The 20,666-nt window shown below is 39.6% G+C and overlaps 1 protein-coding gene across 2 annotated transcripts in view; it reads right to left on the bottom strand.

Annotated features, from left to right (window-relative positions):
- Window positions 1-20,666, bottom strand: part of PARN (poly(A)-specific ribonuclease) — a 167,624-nt gene that overhangs the window by 133,862 nt on the left and 13,096 nt on the right. For both annotated transcript variants that reach the window (XM_081089783.1, XM_081089782.1), the window contains exons 7-13: window positions 18,766-18,931; window positions 18,126-18,191; window positions 16,875-16,913; window positions 15,062-15,104; window positions 13,011-13,091; window positions 9,213-9,269; window positions 3,746-3,823 (exon numbers count right to left, since the gene is read on the bottom strand). In XM_081089783.1, the coding sequence (XP_080945909.1) occupies window positions 3,746-3,823; window positions 9,213-9,269; window positions 13,011-13,091; window positions 15,062-15,104; window positions 16,875-16,913; window positions 18,126-18,191; window positions 18,766-18,931 (530 nt within the window). The remainder of the gene's footprint in view (window positions 1-3,745; window positions 3,824-9,212; window positions 9,270-13,010; window positions 13,092-15,061; window positions 15,105-16,874; window positions 16,914-18,125; window positions 18,192-18,765; window positions 18,932-20,666) is intronic.

Below are 20,666 nucleotides of genomic sequence, written 5' to 3'. Positions count from 1 at the left end.
AGGGCGTGCAGGCAGCAGCTGATTGATGTTCCTCTCTCATCAATGTTTCTACCTCTCCATCCCTCTTCCCCTCTCTCTCTAAAAATCAATAAAAACATTTTTTTTAAGTGAGAGTAGCGCTACTTTGGTCTGTTTGGCCAATAAGAGATAAATATTAGATCTTTATATTTATAAAATGCAAATTCACACCCATCACATTTGAGACTCACAAGTATGAAGTCTTTGAGTCCCAGAGGGTGATACAGTTGTCATGAGAAGCAGTGACAATCTTAACGTCACAGAAATAGGACAAGGGGAGCGACAGAACCACTGTGTCCACAGCTGGGCTCCAGTGGACTTTCTTTTTTTTTTTTTTTAATTAAATCTTTATTGTTCAGATTATTACATTTGTTCCTCTTTTTCCCCCCCCATAACTCCCCTCCTCCCAGTTCCCGCCCCACCCTCCGCCCTCACTCCCCACCCACTGTCCTCATCCATAGGTGCACGATTTTTGTCCAGTCTCTTCCCGCATCTCCCACACCCCTTTCCCCCCCAAGAATAGTCAGTCCATTCCCTTTCTATGTCCCTGATTCTATTATAATCACCAGTTCATTCTGTTCATCAGATTATTTATTCACTTGATTTTTAGATTCACTTGTTGATAGATGCATATTTGTTGTTCATAATTTGTATCTTTACCTTTTTCTTCCTCTTCCTCTTCTTAAAAGATACCTTTCAGCATTTCATATAATCCTGGTTTGGTGGTGATGAACTCCTTTAGCTTTTCCTTATTTGCGAAGCTCTTTATCTGACCTTCAATTCTGAATGATAGCTTTGCTGGATAAAGTAATCTTGGTTGTTGGTTCTTGGTATTCATCACTTCGAATATTTCTTGCCACTCCCTTCTGGCCTGCGAAGTTTCTGATGAGAAATCAGCTGACAGTCCTATGGGTACTCCCTTGTAGGTAACTGAGTTTCTTTCTCTTGCTGCTTTTAAGATTCTCTCGTTGACTTTTGCTCTTGGCATTTTATTATGATGTGTCTTGGTGTGGTCCTCTTTGGATTCCTTTTGTTTGGGGTTCTCTGCGCTTCCTGGACTTGTAAGTCTATTTCTTTCACCAGGTGGGGGAAGTTTTCTGTCATTATTTCTTCAAATAGGTTTTCAATATCTTGCTCTCTCTCTTCCTCTGGCACCCCTATAATTCTGATGTTGGTACGCTTGAAGCTGTCCCAGAGGCTCCTTACACTATCTTCGTATTTTCGGATTCTTTTTTCATTTTGCTTTTCTGGTTGGGTGTTTTTTGCTTCTTCGCATTTCAAATCTCTGACTTGATTCTTGCGATCCTCTGGTCTGCTGTTGGGAGTCTGTATAGTATTCTTTATTTCAGTCGGTGTATGCTTAATTTCTAGTTGGTTCTTTATCACAACATCGAGGGTCTCATTAGATTTCTCGAGGATCTCATTAAGTTTATCGGCAGCTTCTAGACAGTTCTTGAGAGACCTTCTGAACTCTATATCTTCCATTGACAATTTTGTCCTGTTTCTTTGTCTCCGCATTTTGTTATGCTTTCTTGGTAAACCCCCTAGTGGTCTTTGTGTGCAGTCTTGTAGTTAAGCCTTGATTGTTGTAGCTAATACTAGGGGGGATTTGACCTCCAGGCCAAGTGGCTATGAGAATCAGCTGTGTCTGCAGTGAGAGAACTTCTGTCCTCTAGGGAGGTGCTAATCTGGCGTTTGCCTGAGGCTATCCGGCAAATGCCTCTGTGCAGGGCTTGGGCAGGGCGGGCGGGTCGCAAGGGATCAACAGGGTGGGCCGGAGAGAGCAGTTATGGCTGCTCTCAGTCCTGACCAGTGGACTTTCTAAAGGAAAGTCATCAAGATGCTGCTGGGACAATGTCCCCTTAGAAATGGGAAGTAACTGAGGCTTTGCAGATGTATAAGTTTAGACTAAACTCCAAAGCAGGTATCTTCCAATCCAGAAGGAATAATAGATTAATCTGGTAGCAGCTGAAAGCAGAGATTGGCAAACTATGGACTGCAGGCCAAATCTGGTCCACTACCTATTTTTTAAGTAAAGTTTTAGGACAAAGCCACATCCATTTCTTTATGCATTCTATGGCAGTTGTGGGACTACAATGGCAGTGTTGGGTTATAACAGAGGCTATGCAGCCTGGAAAGCCCCAAATACTTATCTTACCACTTGGCCCTTTATAGGAGAAGTTTACCTACCAACCTATGATTTAAAGGATGGGCTGAAGGTTAAAGTGAGTCAGGGAATCCTGTCTGAAATTTGCTGAACTCCAGATGAAAAACAGGCTAGTTGCAATTGAAATGAAAAGAATCCAAATGCAAGACACAGCATGGAAACAAAATTGTCAGGATTTTTAACTGACCAGGTCTGGGAGGAAGAGAAAGAGTCAAAACCAATGTTAAATATAGTCTTGGTTACTGGGTATTATTTATAATAAAGGAGTCAATAGAAGGAACTGGTTTTGGGGCAATAAGAAGGAAAGAAAGGTAGTGCAAGTTACATATCTCCTCTGAAACTTGTAAATTTTAAATACCATTTAGTCTGAAGGCTCTCCAGGTAGGGACGTGTGGAATCTAGCATCAACTGTGTTCCCAGTTCTCAGAGGAGCTGGAGAGACTAATGTCAGTGTTCTCAGCTGAAGTTATAAAAGTGAGACCACTAAACGACATAAAATATGGAGAGAAAATACAGGAGATGGGAAGACAAGTGAGATGAGGCCATGTGCAGTTAGGGAACAGAGGGGAAGAGACAGAAGAGAAGCTCTTTTCCTGAGCCAAAGAAGCTCATGCTTTCCTGAATTGAGACGACTTGGCTCCAAAAGTGAAAGGAAAAAACAAGGTCAACAGAGAATCTAAGGGAAGCAGTTTAGCAAGAGGTAATCAAGAACTTTGCAGGAGCTGATCCAGCTCACTTGACCTAATGCACCACTCAGCTTCAATGGCCCTGCTATGTCTAATGTTAGCAGTAGCAAACTAGATAACCACACCTGTGGCTGAGAAATCCCTACCCAGCATCAATTGAGCAAACCACTGACATTAAGATAAAACAAATGTTTAGCCTTGCTCTGGCAATGGCAGATGACTGAAGATCCCTTAAAATGGCCTGTACAGCCCTAACTGGTTTGGTTCAGTGGATGGAGCGTCGGCCTGCGGACTCAAGGGTCCCAGGTTCGATTCTGGTCAAGGGCATGTACCTTGGTTGCGGGAACATCCCCAGTGGGGAGTGTGCAGGAGGCAGCTGATCGGTGTTTCTCTCTCATCGATGTTTCTAACTCTATCCCTCTCCCTTCCTCTCTGTAAAAAATCAATAAAATATTTTTTTTAAATGGCCTGTACATACATGTACACCCCTTCAAAAATGTACAACTAAGTCCAGCCAGTGTGGCTCAGTGGTTGAGCATCCACCCATGAATCAGGAACTTAACAGTTTGATTCCTGGTCAGGGCACACTCCCAGGTTGCTGGCTTGATCCCCAGTAGGGGAGGCGTGCAGGAGGCAGCCAATCAATGATTCTCTCTCATCAATAATTCTCTCTCATCATTGATGTTTCTATCTCTCTCTGAAATCAATAAAAACATATTTTTTTAAAAATGTACACCTAAGCACATGATCTCCCTCTCTGGGAGACTCTCCCTCTGGGAACATGCTGCATACAAGAAAACAACACTCAAGTAGAGAACACTCTCTCAGTAATAAAGAACCACGAATTTTCAACACAGGCTGACAAGTCACTTACCTCAGGCAGGGGACAGCAGAACTGATGAACTGTGTGCATAACATCCAAGAGCATATTGTGTCCAATAATAAGCTTTCCCTAAAGAAAGTCAAGGTTAGGAAAAAGACTTCCCGGTACAAAATTATAGTGGGGCTGGAGAGTGAAAACCTATGAGGATTTTCTACTAAACTTATTTTACCACATTAAAAAAGTCATAAATATGTGCAAATAAGAAAATTAGGGTTGGCTTCATTCTTTTTCAATTTTTGGGTGTTAAATATAGAATGCAAAATAAAAGTTCCAAATGGTTTTGATTTCATTGATCTTCTTTTCTAATTTTTATTAATCTGGCCATCCACAAGAATCGAGGAGTACTAAATTTTGATTGAAGGGCTCAAGTTAAAAAGGTAAAATCTGAAAACACTCAAACTCCAAATATCTACTTTAGAATTGTGTTCTTTAAGACAACTCATTTATTTTTAAAAGATACATAACAATGCTAAAAGAAAAAAATGACTTTCTCATTATAATAAATGAAATGAATTTTCATTTTCTTTATCATTTGTGTCAAAATTCATGGGCATGTTCTTAAATACCATTTTCAGTAAAATCACTGTTTTTCAACCAACTGAAGTACAATATGTATGCTATAAGTTCACTCCATTTTGATAAAAATTAAACTACCAAAATGGAATATCAACTTAGAGCAGCGGTTCTCAACCTGTGGGTCGCGACCCCTTTGGGGGTCGAACGACCCTTTCACAGGGGTCACCTAAATACATCCTGCATATCAGGTATTTACATTACGATTCATAACAGTAGCAAAATTACAGTTATGAAGTAGCAATGAAAATAATTTTATGGTTGGGGGTCACAACATAAGGAACTGTTTTAAAGGGTCACAGCATTAGGAAGGTTGAGAACCACTGACTTAGAGCTAGCTAGCCAGTGGTACCATCCTATATAAGCCTATATAAGAAAGAGCTAATATGCTAATTAGACCAGATGGCGGAACTACCTTCAGGAATGACCGGGGGGCAGGGCCACGGGGCCTCAAGGCAGCTGGGGCCGTGAGGACCGAGCCCCTTGCACAAACTCGTGCACTGGGCCTCTAGTTTTTAACATAAAGCATCAGGTCACTACAATGTAGCTTTTTACTATGTCCCAGTGGACCTTCAGAGTAACACTCCTTGACTCATAGGGCTAAACATAATTATTTGAAATAAATAATTCTATATAACATTTCCCAAATCTAACAGACAAAGCTGTCCTTTAGGCTCAGTGTTTCTGCACATTCTGAATACCTAATTCAATGCTGAAATATCAAGTATTGATTGAAACTATAGAAAAGATGTGGAGGAAATCCAATATGGAATACTAACACTAATAAAACTTAATTATATTATAAATGAATACCTAACTATATTATAAATGAAGGAGGCTGAGAAGAAAAGAGCTACAAAAACGGTATTGTGACTAGATGTCACAGGTGGTACAAGCTGAAAAACAATCCTATATACTAAAAGCATAGTATGCAAATTGTCCCCTTAACAGAGAATTTGTCCAGGAGTTCGACCAGGGGGCAGGGCCAGCCGGGGGAAGGGAGGGAGTACCCAGCCAGCAGCCACTAGGGACTCTAATAGTGCACGAATTTCATGCACTGGGCCTCTAGTATAAACAATAAAAATACTATATTTTAATCTGCAGGATAAATGTATTTCCTTGAGTCCATACTCATACATTTTTTAAATTATTAAATAAACAGGGGAGAAGGGATAGCTCTTCCTTATAAAAGAATTCCAAGAACAAATGTAGAAAGAGGAAAATACAAACTCGCCATACAACATCAGAGTAATAATGGCCGCAGGTAAGATCCACTGATAGATGCTGTATTAGTGGGCAAAAGTTTGAGAAAAAAACAAATTTTCATAGGCTCAAATATCTCCCCCGAGATATTTATTAACCACAAAGGGAAAAGTAATAACTTCACAGTGTACAAGTCTAACAGACACCACTTTAAGCAGGTGATTAAGGTCAACATTTTGAACCACCATTTCAGCGGTATTCTTGTATAAACTGTATATCCTCAGTCCAATCATACAAAAGATCAGATAAATCCAAACTGAGGAACATTTGGCAAAATGCAAGCAATACTGTTTAAAAATATCAAGCTTACAGACTGCAGAAGACTAAGGAGAAATAACAAGTAAATGTAATGTGGGATCCTAGATAAAATCATCAACAGAAAAAATACTTAGTGGAAAAACTGATGAAATTCAAATAAGGTCTACAGTTTAATTCATAATATTGTGCCAATGTTACTTTCCTGGTTCTGATAACTGTATGGCTATTTAAGATGTTGACATTAGGGGTAGCTAGGTGAGGAACACATGGAAACTGTACTATTTTTGCAACTTTGCTGTAAGTGTAAAGTCAGTAAAATATAGTTTTTAAAACTACAGAAAACATAGATTTACTACAAACGTGACAGGAAAAGAACTTGGTGTGACATAAATATTTAAGAGTATTTACTGTTCACTAGCTTTACAGAGCTTAACTTAAAATGTTAGCATTTTTAAGATATGTAACTTTTAAATTTTAAACTTCTGCATCCCTAATAAATAGGGCTTTTTTTTCATAGTATGGTTTGTGACATAAACTACCAAAGGTCAGCAACATACTATGAATTATTCTGTGGAAGACAAGAGAGGAAACATAGAAACACAGCAAGATACGGTATCTGAATTTGTACAAGGTGAACACATGTCCCAGCTAACTAAACTATAATGATGGCTACAAGAGAACTCAAAGCCTACTGATGTCCCACATCCCTGTTCTTTAGGGTCAGCCTCAGTCAAGCCAACTACAGTGGGGCCTTGACTTACGAGTTTAATTTGTTCTGAGACCGAGCTCGTGAAGGAGCTCGTTAACTCAAATTACTCTATCAACTCAATGCAAAAAATCGGCCGAGAGACAGCTGGTATCTCAAATAACTCGTTAGTCGGGACACTCTTAAGTGAAGGCCCCACTATACCTATCTGAAGTCTGCTGGCTAAGTGTGTATAATGTAAGCAAATGTGACCAGAAACTCTGCTTTTATAGACACCTGTGATCTTAGCCACTTCTGAAGAGACTCCCATCTTTCCCTCCAGGCTCATCCAACTTACTCTTCCATTCTGATTATCTTGCTTACTTTAGAGAAGGAGCTCCTAGGAGCCAGCCCTCTTCTGTAATTTCTATTTACCCCAAGTTAAAGACAGGGGTGTGCCTCCTCTCAAGCACTCTTGTTTTGACAAATCTATACCTGCTGGTGAGACAGCCATGGAACTCTGAGAGGGTCTCTACGGCCTTAAAGCTTCTGATGCAAAGCTCAACATCTTAGGGACAAGACGAATCCTTTTCAGGGAAATGAGTCCTTCTCCCAAGGCCAACTACTCAAGGAAAGAAATGAAATTTAGCATCCAAGCAAGCAGTCTGACTTGGATATGTAATTCATAAAACTGCCAGCAGCATGATCCAGTTTATCTATTCAACATGTGGATGCCTCTTTTCCAAAACGACTTAGAAAACAAGAAAAAATGTCTACCATATATAGCACAGAACCCTCTAGCACAGTGGTTCTCAACCTTCCTAATGCCGTGACCCTTTAATACAGTTCCTCATGTTGTGGTGACCCCCAACCATAAAATTATTTTCATTACTACTTCATAACTGTAATTTTGTTAGTTATAAATCGTAATGTAAATATCTGATAAGCAGGATGTATTTTCATTGTTACAAATTGAACATAATTAAAGCATAGTGATTAATCACAAAAACAGTATGTATTACGTATGTGTCTTCCGATGGTCTTAGGCAACACCTGTGAAAGGGTCGTTCGACCCCCAAAGGGGTCGCGACCCACAGGTTGAGAACCACTGCTCTAGCACATTTACACAAATGGTAAACACATTTTTAAAATATCAAATATTATTTAGGCTATCCGATATAAGATTCCATTAGTTATGTAGAATAACTCAACACAGACAATTATTTTTCATCCTCTAGATCAGCGGTTCTCCACCTGTGGGTCGTGACTCCGTTGGGGGTTGAACGACCCTTTCACAGGGGTCGCCTAAGACCATCAGAAAACACATATATAATTACATATTGCTTTTGTGATTAATCACTATGCTTTAATTATGTTCAATTAGTAACAATGAAAATACATCCTGCATATCAGATATTTACATTACAATTCATAACAGTAGCAAAATTACAGTTATGAAGTAGCAACAAAAATAATTTTATGGTTGGGGGTCACCACAAGATGAGGAACTGTATTAAAGGGTCGCGGCATTAGGAAGGTTGAGAACCACTGCTCTAGATTCTTCTAATTAAGGGGAAAAACAACTTCAAACACCTAATTGTTTCACCCTATGTTCTTATTTTTTTATCCTACTTCTTATTGGTTTTGAAAATCCTATATAATAAAGAGGGAATATGCTAACTGACCATCATGCCCTCACAAGATGGCAGCGCCCACAGCCACAAGATTGTGGCACCCAGTCCCCTCAACCCCACCAAGGGCCTCGAGTCCTCCTGCACCCCCCACTGACTGAGGCTCAGGCAAGCAAGGCCGGCCGAGGCGCAGGCAAACCTCAGATGGTGGCTGCCCAGCCGCCCAGGACTAGCCCGAGGCACAGGCAAGCATTGTATTTTTATAAAATTTTTATAGTACAGCATTCTGAAAACAGCATTCTTAAAAACCCAGCCACCCATGGCCAGCCCGAGACTCAGGTAAAAAGGGCCGGCCGAGGCTTGCGCTGCCAGCAGTGGCAGCAGCAGAGGTGTGATGGGGGCGTCACCTTCCCCTGATTGCCGGATCACCTCCCACCCCTGAGGGCTCCCGGACTGTGAGAGGGGGCAGGCCAGGCGGAGGAACGCTCCCCCTCCAATGCATGAATTTTCATGCACCGGGCCTCTAGTAATAAATATTGGTTTCATGTAGCCATATAAGGACCTCATAGTATAATCCTCCTATGCATTTTATAAGAAAAGTTTTCTGAAAAAATGCTTTGGATTAAAAAATGGTGACAGCAATTATGTCAAATCAAGCATATCATAACAACAATCTACCTTTATGAAGTTCTAACTTTTTCCTCCATACTAGGTAAACACTCTAAATGTAACCAAATGATTAATTTGCAATGATAACTAGGCATTTCACCTTCAATGTTATGTTCTAGAACAGGGGTGGGCAAACTTTTTGACTCGAGGGCCACAATGGGTTCTTAAACTGGACCGGAGGGCCGGAACAAAAGCATGGATGGAGTGTTTGTGTGAACTAATATAAATTCAAAGTAAACATCATTACATAAAAGGGTACGGTCTTTTTTTTTTTTTTTAGTTTTATTCATTTCAAACAGGCCGGATCCGGCCCGCGGGCCATAGTTTGCCCACGGCTGTTCTAGAATCTAGTTAAAAACAAAAAGTCCAGTTCACTTACCGAATTAGCAATGGCATGAATGACTCTAGAAAATCCCACAGCATCATTCAGTTCTTCCTAATTTAAAACAAACAAACAAAAAACTACTCACTTAGTATATTCCTATATTTGCATGGGTTAAACCCTAGCCCAAAAAAGCACTGCAATTTTATAGTGAGTTAGCTTTAGTTTCACCTGCTTTGCATCTATCATCCCTAACAATAGCACCTGAAATGATTTATGGTATTCCTTTATTCTGTTTTAGAAAGTGGAATGAGCAGGTGGCCAATTATTCATTAGTTACTAAAGTAACAGTGCCTAGGGCTTACCATCACTTCACATCACTTGCTGCATTTTCCAAGTCTATCAAGCCATCTTAAAAACACAAACTTTTAAAAGCTGCCACCTGCTGGCAAAATTAAATACTGCATTAAATTTTTAGGACATCCATCCAGCAGTCAACAGATCAAAACAGCATTCCCATAATCCTTTTTTTAAAATGTTTTTATTGATTTCAGAGAGAGGAGGGGAGAGGGAGGGAAACATCAATGATGAGAGAAAAATCACTGATTGGCTACTTTCTGCACACCCCCTACTGGGGATCGAGCTGGCAAGCCCAGCATGTGCCCTGACCTGGAATCTAACTGTGACCTCCAGGTTCATGGGTCGATGCTTAACCATTGGCCAGGCTCTCATTTCTTGAATATGTTCCTTGTCGAAAGCATTTTTATAAAATTTTTATAGTATAGCATTCTGAAACTCATCCCCACTCAGTTTCTTCTTTCCTATTTCCTTCCCAACAGTGTTTAACCCTTTGAGTGCCAACCAATATCCTAAGAACTATGCTAAAATTGCCAAGGCATTTTTGCTGATTTTACAGCAGTTTAGGAAAAAAATTATGAATCGCAAGTAAATGAAGTTACATATTCAAAAACTTAAGGAAACCTTTACTACATTGACATATTTAGCGATATCATCATCACTAATAAAAGCAGACTTAGAACTGGACGCCATTTCGAAGCTTTGATTGTGCTCCTGGCACTTTTGGCGAAAGACAGGAGGAGCGCAATCGTGCTCCCCAACACTCTAGGGGTTAAATAGGCTCCATTTCTCTCCTATCTTAAAACCCCTTCCTTAACTCTAAGCTCCATGCAACTACTTACTCTCCCTTCTTCTTATCTCTTTACATATAAATTACTTTAAAGACTTTCCTCCACTAACTAGCTCCAGTTTAACTCCCAGGTACTTGCAGCCTTCTACTCTCTGGCATCACCTCAATGAAATTGCTCACCTCTTTAAACGACTCCCAAAAGTAACTAGTTTACTAGTAAGGAGGTGGAGAAATTGGAACACTTGTGACCTGTTGGTGGGAATGTAAAGTGGTATAGTCACTATGGAAGACAATATGGCAGTTCCTCAAAAAATTAAACATAGAATTTCCATTTGATCCAAAAATTCCACTTCTGGGTATATACACCAAAGGACTCGTCCAGCCGGTGTGGTTCAGTGGTTGAGCATCGACCTGTGAACCAGTAGGTAAGGGTTCAATTCCTAGCCAGGGGCACATGCCAAGGTGGGGGCTCAATCCCCAGTGTGCGGCATGAAGGAGGCAGCTGACCAATAAATCTCTCATCATTGCTGTTTCTAACTCTCTGTCCCTCTCCCTTCATCTGTGAAATCAATAAAAATATTTTTTTTAATAAAAGAAAGCAAGAACTCAGAAATACTTGTACACCTATGTTCATAGTAGCATTATTCACAAGAACAAAAAAGTTGAAGCAACCCAAGTGTTCATCGACAAATGAATAAAGAAAATGTGATGAATAGATAAAGAAAATGTGGTATACAAATGGGATATTATTGAGCCTCAAAAAGAAAGGAATTCTGATATACACTATAAAATAGATGAACCTTGAGGACTTTATGTTAAGTGAAATAAGACAGTAATACTGTATAATTCCACTTATATGAGGTACCTAGAGTAGTCAAATTCAGAGACAGAAAGTACCTGAAGCTGGTAAGAGGGAGAAATGGGGAGTCATTGTTTAATGGGTACAGAATTTCAGTTTTGCAGGATGAAAAGACTTCTGGAGATGGATGTGCTGATGGTTACACAACAATCTGAATGTATGTAACACTATGGAATTGTACAATTAAAAATAGTTAAGATGGTAAATTTTATTTTACCACAATGAAAAGTACAACATTTTTAAAGAATATTTTAAAAAGAAAAACAATTCCCAAGACTAAACCCAATGACCACATCCTTATCCTTCTCTAGAGTACCAGCCACTGTTGAATCCCATTCTTCAAACACTCCCTTCCCTTGGCTGCTGTGTCACAATAATCTCCTGGTGCATTTTTCTACTTCCATCATTTAAATGCTGGCGGTCTTCAGAATCCTACACTAAGTCCTCTTTTCATTCCTCCTACACGCTGTAGGTGCTCTAATCCAGTCCCAGTCTCTCTGCCAACAACAATCAAGTCTAGCCCTCACCTCTGTCCTATGCTCCAGAATGACAACTCTGCCTACAGGACACCTACCCTTGGATGTCCCAAAGACCCTGGTGACCCTACACATATCCAAATAGGCCACACAGGCAAAGGCGTGAGCTGCAAGTAATCTGCATCTTGGTGAAACATCCCAGGAAGAAAGGATGGGAGGCAGAAGCTTGCAAGGAGCTGCTAATATGCCATCTCCCACCCACCTCCCTCTCTGTCCCAGGAGGCTGAGATAGTTTCTCACTGTCTCCCAGATTCTGATGAGGCCTGGGACTTTCTGCCCCACCACCACCACCAACACCACCACCACCACCCTACCCTTGTCAGAAGAAAGCTGCAGAATACAAAAGCACTTGGCTGCAATCGAGAATTGGCTCCTTAATAATGAGGTATCCACAATTCATGTTGCAGCTATCTGGCCCCCTTTTTTTTCAGTGTTGTCTTTTTGTGTGTGGGAACAAGGACCACATGCAGCTGGCACCTTTGGCTGATCTTCCTTCTCTATGTAAGTAATAAAACATCTTAATCTAAAAATGGCTTGTTGTGTCTTTACTGGTTGAATCAGTCAGATGTGGCCCTATCTTACATATCTGTCAGATTGACATGCACCCATACGCAAAAACCCTACTCTACCTGTGTCCCCCCCACCAACATCTGTCAGGCCAACTCCACGTAAGTGAACTGGCATCAGTCTACCCAGTTGCTCAAATGTCAAACTTGAGCATCAGCATCTTCCTTCTCTCTTCCTCTTTCACCACCCACATCCCATCACAAATTCCACTGATTCTACCTTCTAAATATCTCCAGATTTCATCTAAACTACTACTAACTATCCTATTCCAGATCACTGGTATCTCTTAGCTATGTTACTCCACAGCTTAATAGGCCGCCCTGCCTCTAGTCTTTCTCAAATCCATTCTCCAGATAGCAATTAAGATGATGTTCCAACAACACAAATATGACCATAACACCCTAATCTGTCAAATCATATATTCTAAACTTTGTTGTAGCAAAACTAGAAACTTGCTTGAAATCAAGTATTAGTTAACAGGCAACGAAGACCAATGGCACATAATCCGAATGATAATCAAAAACACTTTTTTCAAGACTGCTTCATATAAGGGAAGATTGGTCAACCATGTCAGACTCACTTTGTTGGCTACGTCTAAATACTTAAGTTCCCTTGTTCTATTCTAGATTTTCCTACCAACGCAATTAATCATTAAATTGAATCCAACATATGTCTATAAATATAGAGAAAGTTATTTCCTTTGGGTGTCATTTCTCACCCAAAGGAAATGAATGTAACTCAATTACCTGTTCTTTAGCATGTTTCTGCTGCTCTCTTCTTTTGCGTTCTTCTTCATCTACTTTGCTGACAACTATGTATCGCTCTTTCTAAAAGACATAAGGCCAACATACAATTTTCTGGAAGCAACTTGACCCAAAAAATTCCGAATTCTGCTACCATGAGAAGTTATCCTTTTTATCACTTCATGTCTTTCATGGGCTAAAAACACTGAAAGGATTTTTAAATGCCACAAAAAGTGGAGTTAATGCATTACAAACCAAAATCCTTCTTCTGTGTTTCCATGAAAATTTCCCATGGTTTATTAATCCAACCCAACAGAAGTCAGTTAAAAGTACCAACAGCCCGCCCAAACCGGTTTGGCTCAGTGGATAGAGCATCGGCCTGCAGACTGAAAGGTCAGGTTCAATTCCGGTCAAGGGCGTGTACCTTGGTTGCGGACACATCCCCAGTAGGGGAGTGTGCAGGAGTCAGCTGATCTATGTTTCTCTCTCATCGATGTTTCTAACTCTCCATCCCTCTCCCTTCCTCTCTGTAAAAAAATCAATAAAATATATTTTAAAAAAAAGAAAAATATCAACAGCCCTAGCTGGCTTGGCTCAGTGGATAGAGCATCAGCCTGCAGACTGAAGGGTCCCAGGTTCGATTCTGGTCAAGGGCACATGCCAGGTGGTGGGCTCAATCCCCAGTAGGGGGTGTGCAGGAGGCAGCCGATCAATGATTTCCTGTCATCATTGATGTTTCTATCTCTCTCTCCCTCTCCCTTCCTCTCTGAAATCAATAAAAATATATTTTTAAAAAAATTATCAACAGACTGTGAGAATAAGACACTTTTCAAGATAAACATTAAGAAATTACATTGCATCTAAACATGAATTTCTAAACAGTTAGTTTTAAAATAAAGTTTCTACATCATTTTATGAACATAAAAAAATCCTGGATTTTCTAATAATTTGTCAGATACTATCTTCCTCATATATTGCATTTTTTATCTATTAAACACATCATAAAACCTCCTATGTCTAAGTTTGAGATTTATCTTCTAGCAAGATTGTTTCTTAATTTACTTTATCTTTATATATAATAGCCTAAGCGACCATCACGGAAGGACAACCAAATGACCAGTTCTATGACACACAATGACCACCAGGGAGGAGACGCTCAATGCAGGAGCTGCCCCCTGGTGGTCATTGCACTCCCACAGCCAACCTCCCATGCCCAGCCAATCTCTCACAGTCCCTCCCCGCAGCTGGCCAGCCCCAATCAGGACTGGACGAGATGGTCCCGATCAGCCCTGATTGCCTACCAGGCCAAGGAACCCCACCCGTGCACTAATTCACGCACCAGGCTTCCAGTCTTTTATATAATTTGACATCCAACTTCAGAGCAACAACTAAATTCTAAAATCCTAAAATTTGGCAAAGGGAACCCTTCATCTACCCACCATTACCCATCCCAGTTCTGTCAGTACACCTTGGGGATACATGACAATACCTATGCATACAATTATGACCTAAATTCTAAACATTCATTTTGCTTGTCCACATAACAGGAATGCTTTAATTAGAACATGTACTAACATTTGCATACTTTCAAATTTACAAAGCCTGCTCACTCCCACTGGATCAGCATAAAAAGCATTACAGCCAAAACCGGTTTGGCTCAGTGGATAGAGCGTCGGCCTGGGGACTGAAAGGTCCCAGGTTCGATTCCGGTCAAGGGCATGTACCTGGGTTGCAGGCACATCCCCAGTGGGAGATGTGCAGGAGGCAGCTGATCGATGTTTCTCTCTCATCAATGTTTCTAACTCTCTATCTCTCTCCCTTCCTCTCTGTAAAAAATCAATAAAATATATATATATATAAAAAAAAAGCATTACAAATCAGCATTATTACCATGCTCATGTACAAATGAGGAAAATGAGGCTTAAAACAGTTAAATGACTTGCTAAAGGTCACCCAACTCATAAATAGCAGGGCCAAGAAGAGAATTCCAACTTTTTGACATATCAATGTACCACTGCATGTGTTTATTAGCCCTGAATAACTTTTGAGGTTACCTTTTCAGTTTCTAAAGTCTCAACGTGAATGCCTTTGGGATACCTAAAGAAAAGGAAGAACACATCACATCAGTAGAGGAGAAAATGACAGCAACCACCGTAAGTATTTTAAAAGCAACTATATGGCTATAATTTAATTAAATTATTAAATATGAAATAAGTATTACTATGATAAAACCTATTCAATAATATTTCAGCTGCTAAATGTTCCTCTATTTTTGCTCTTAAACACACAGGAATGTATCTGATTTCAAATTGTTTTAGGGCTTAAGCATTTTCTGAAATGTCTTACATCACATAATACTGTCAACTCATTACCACATAGTCAAATCTTTCTCCCAAATATAATAATGCTTACTTCCTAATTGATTCTGAAGGTCTTTTTAGATTGTATGGGTACACACACAAAAGGTTTGAGGTTAATAACCCTGTAGTTTGGCATGGTAGTTTGTACCAGCCAAGAAGAGGGATCTGGAACCCACATGAAGTAAGTTGCAAGGATAATATGAAAGAAAAGGAGCCTGATCAAAGGACAATGACCCAGTCCTATTATTTTCAAAGTAAATTTCCAGTACACATGTCACTGACAGATTCTAATGGAAGAATAAGAACCCCAAACAAAGTCAAATGCAAACAGCAAATTGTCTAATACTGATGTGCAATTTTCGGGTTACAGATTCACTTGAAAACAAAATGAAACCAATGGAAACATCCCCAGACAAATAAAAACACAAAATTTTAGATAATATTTCAGAGGATTCACAGACCTCCTAAAACCCATCCATGATCTAACCCAGCCGTGGGCAAACTACGGCCCGCGGGCCCGTTTGAAATGAATAAAACTATTGAAAAAAAAAACCGTACCCTTTTATGTAATGATGTTTACTTTGAATTTATATTAGTTCACACAAACACTCCATCCATGCTTTTGTTCCGGCCCTCTGGTCCAGTTTAAGAACCCATTGTGGCCCTCGAGTCAAAAAGTTTGCCCACTCCTGCCCTAGAGTCACAAGTTCGATTCCCCGTCAAGGGCACATACCTGGGTTGCACATGCATGTGGGAGGCAACCAATATATGTCTCTCTCTCACATTGATCTTTCTCCTCCTTCCTTCCTCCCTTCCACTCTCTCTAAAAATCAGTAGAAAAAATATCCTCAGGTGAGGATTAACAAAAAAAAACACACACACACAAAACCATAACATTGCCCTGACATGCTAGCTCAATTAGAGCATTGTCCCAATATGCCAAGGTTGCAGGTCCCCGGTCAGGACACATACAAGAAATCCAAGAAGCAACTAATGAGTGCATAAATAAGTGGAACAACAAATCAATGTTTTTCTCTCCCTTTCTCTAAAATCAATTTTAAAAAAATTTTCAAGCAATAGCAAATAAAATTAATTAAGTGGGTATGCAACTTTAAGAAAATAGGGGGATATAGCCTGGCTGGTGTGGCTCAGTATTTAAGCATCAACCCATGAACCAGGTCACAGTTAGATTCCCGGTCAAAGCACATGCCTGGGTTTCAGACAGTGTAAGGGGTATGGAGGAAGCAGCAGATTAATGATTCTCTCTCACATTGATGTTTCTATCTCTCTCCTCTTCTCCCTTCCTCTTTCTGAAATCAATAAGAACATATTTAACAAAAAAGAAACAAAATAGGGGGAAGTAAAATAAAGTGCTACACAATACTTAAAATGGTCAAATCACCAAGTACAGTAGAATTCTTTAAATTAAATGAGAGCTAAGAGATTATATTTAGTTTTTAAATCCTGGGTCCCTCACAGAATTCTTACATATAATATAAACACTTACTTCCAGTTCAAAGTTTGATAAATTAGTTTTCTTTGGAACCTATAAAAACAAAAGAAAAGATATTGGTCTTGGCTTATTAAAAGAAAATCCTAATTGATCAAGCACTGGTAGGGAAAGATATTTAAGTTTTTTAAAAAACTTCAATAAAAGTAATAGGTAATATGCAAACAAAAATGGGCAGGATGCCCAGCAGACATGGCTCAGTGGTTGAACGTTGACCTATGAACCAGGGAGTCAGGGCACATGCCCAGGGTTTGGGCTCAGTTCCCAATAGGAGGTGTGCAGGAGGCAGCTGATCAATATTTCTCTATCATCACTAATGTTTGTCTCTCCCTCTCCCTTCCTCTCTGAAATCATAAAAAATAAAAAATATTTTTGAAAAAATGGGCAGGATGTTTGAGGTGTGAGGATTCCTCACCACTTGCCTTCATCAAAGTGTTATTTAATATTATTATACTACCTTTATAGAAGAGGTTGGAGTTCCTGTCTAACCAATGTTTTACTTCCTGTGGCTTATACAGAGTTAAGATAGACAGATACACTTAAATACTTTTGTGAAGCTAGTCACAAAGGAAAAAGTATGATGTTTAAGTTACTGACTCTTTGAAACACTGATGTTTTTTTACCACAAAAAAATTAAAAGCATAGAAGTAGTCTGCGAGTAAGTTGTTCTCTTCTGAAGCCTTAATAAATTAAGTACTCCTCGAGACTAAAACAATTATGCCACTCAAGCATAACTTTAAACCAAAGTTCCACAACAGTTTTAGCCTCTCCAAGATGGGACAAAGCTTTCACTCAGTGTCTTAATATACTATCACACCCACTATATTAATGTTAACGTTAGTGCTTAAATCTTGGGAGTATGGCTACAATAAAAACACTATTTATGAAAGTTTTTTGTTTTGTTTTGTCTTTTCTTTCTATTGCTCATTTTACTTATTTTGTTACTGTTGACAGTATTACAGATGTCCCCCAATTTTCCCCCCTTTTACTCCCTTCCTCCCAGGTCCTGCCCTACTCCAGGCCTTTACCACACCATTGTCTGTGTCCATTGGTTATGCATATAGTATGTATGTAATTTCTTTAGTTAATCTCCTCCCATCTCCCCCACTCCTCCCCTCTGAGGCATGTCAATCTGTTCCATGGCTCCATGCCTTTGGACCTATGTTGTTCACCAAGGCCAAATACAGCACATGTCAAAAATCATCTACCTTTCCCCAAAAAGATGTGAAAAGATTCAGGGCAACTAACCCCGTGCATGGGTCTAAGTCCAAGTTCTTATTTTCTTCACTTTGTAACAAATCTTCTATTTTCTCTCTGAGAAATTAAAATAAAAACATGAATGTCAATACCTTTAAAGGATAAAGTCATCAATAAGGCTTAAAGAAAAATAATTTATTCTGGCATATTCTTTTTTTATTGTTGTTCTCAATAAATTAATGACAACTCCTCAAGGCTACATCAATATAAATGATTTAAATTTTTACTTTTCTAGTAAAGCAGTTATACTGATAAGTAAACTAAAAAAGTCTAGACACTCCTTCAATGGCACATTGGCTTATCAGAAACTTCACTTTGAAAGAAAAACACATGGACATGTTGCAAATATCTGGACGGGCCTGCTTCATTGCTCTGCCTTCAGAGGAACTAGACAGTGGCTACCAGGCCTTTGCAGAATGTCTTCACAGTGACATGACAAGTCTAAATATAGTAAACAGAATCCTATTTACAATGTGCTATTGTCACACAAATTCAGATATGCCGTAATTAAATCCTGCCAATCACAACATCACACCTCTGTGAGTACTATGTATGGGCAGCACAGGTTCAAGATGCAGATGTCAGTCCTGCCCCCAATACACATCACACAATGCACAGTTTTGGAACTTACACCACTTGGTCAATAAACTTCTTCTGATCCTCAGGAATCGTCACAGGACACTTGGATGTGTTAGGAGACACATATGATAGAGCTCCTGCACCATTGGACTGTAAACGTTTTTCATCATACTGCTCTCTTAACTGTCTTTCTTCTTCCTGATTTAAATATGGAATTCCTACACATAGTTTTTAAGAAAAATGTATTAGTAGAAGTAACTTTAACATAAAAATTGTTTAACCAAAGAGCCTAAAATATTCAAGAAAGACCATATTTAACTATATCTAAAAAAAATCAACAGAAAAAGCAAATGATTTTGAAATATGTTTTCTATTCATACACTCCAATTATTTATTCTTTTCAACAAAGTTTTATTTGGCACTTAGACGTTGTTCCAGGAAATGTATGAGGCACTAGGGAATGTAACAGTGAGCAAAGTAGATGCATCTTGCTGTGTAGTGAATAAAATGCGTTTAGCCAGGATGATCAGAGAAGGCCACTATGATTGAGGCCCAAAGCATACGAATGACTCAGATATGCAAAAAAAAAGAAAGAGTATCTCCAGCAGGGAAGTAAATATAAATGTACTGAGGATGGACATGGCATGGACTTTTCCAAAATCAGCAAGGAAGCTGGTGTTGCCAGAACACAAACAGGAGAATGGCATGATGCCAGACTGGAGAGAGGATGGAGCAAGATTAGAGGCCACAGTAAAAATTTATTATATTCTAAGAGCAATGGGATGCCATTAGAAGATTTTAAGCAAGATAATTAAATTACCTTCTTCATGTTTTAAAAAGATCACCTGAAATAGGGAAGTCAGAGCTATAAGCAATTGTCCAGGGAAGAGATGATCACTTAGATCAGAGGTGAGTAAACTTTTTCTTAAAGAGACAAATAGTAAATGTTTTAAGTTTGTGGGACATATGGGGGTATCTGCTGCAACTATTCAGCTCTGCTCTTGGCACGAAAAGAGTAATACACAATGAGTAAATGAATGGTCACAATTTTATTTACAAAACTAGAGGCCCGGTGCATGGCCTGCAGGGATTGGGCCGAAACTGGCTCTCCAAAATCCCGAGGGGTCCTGGGTTGCAAGAGGGTGCAGGCCAGGCCGAGGGACCCCACTGGTGCACGATTGGGGTGGGGAGGGACCGCAGGAGGATTCCTGGGTGTGTCCAGCCCGTCTCACCCAGTCCTGATCAGCCAGACCCCAGCAGCAAGCTAACCTACCAGTCGGAGTGTCTGCCCCTTGGTGGTCAGTGTGCATCATAGCAACTGGTCGAACAGTTGAACAATCAGACACTTAGCATATTAGGCTTTTATTATATAGGACAGGCAGTGGGTCATAGTTTGTACCATGATTTAGACTATAAAGATGGGAAGAATAATTTTAGAGATACAAGAGACAAACCTGCTGATATACTGGAGATGAGGGATAAAGGAAAGAGCAAAATAAAAAATGATGCTATTAAATTTAAGCAATTAGAAGATGATAGTGCCACTTAATGAAGTGGAAGAAAACTAGGCAAATAGGTTTAAGGCTCCAAAGATGAAAACCAAAAGCTACCTCCTGGATATATGAAATCATCAAACGGTACAGGTGAAAGGTGCTGAGAGAGAAATTTAGATATCATCAGGATAGGTGTGGTTTTAAAAGCCATGGGCTACTAACAAACTTTGTAGAAAGAATGATGGAATTAGATCACATCTGTCAACAGATAACACTGCTGAGGTTATTGCCTACATTCATTATGGAAGAAACTGAACTTATCAAATTCAGTTCAAAATTTAAGAAAATATAGACAGGAATGATGCAGTAGAGAAGAGAAAATAATTCAGAAAAAGAGAAGGGCAAACTGAAGGAGCCAGTGCTTGACAAGGAGACAGGAACTAGCCACTGACAGACACAG

This window comes from Myotis nattereri, assembly GCF_964212035.1.
Source record: "Myotis nattereri genome assembly, chromosome: 4".
NCBI classification, from domain to species: domain Eukaryota; kingdom Metazoa; phylum Chordata; class Mammalia; order Chiroptera; family Vespertilionidae; genus Myotis; species Myotis nattereri.
The sequence above is the reverse complement of the archived record's forward strand: the minus strand, read 5'-3'. Positions and strand labels throughout refer to the sequence as shown.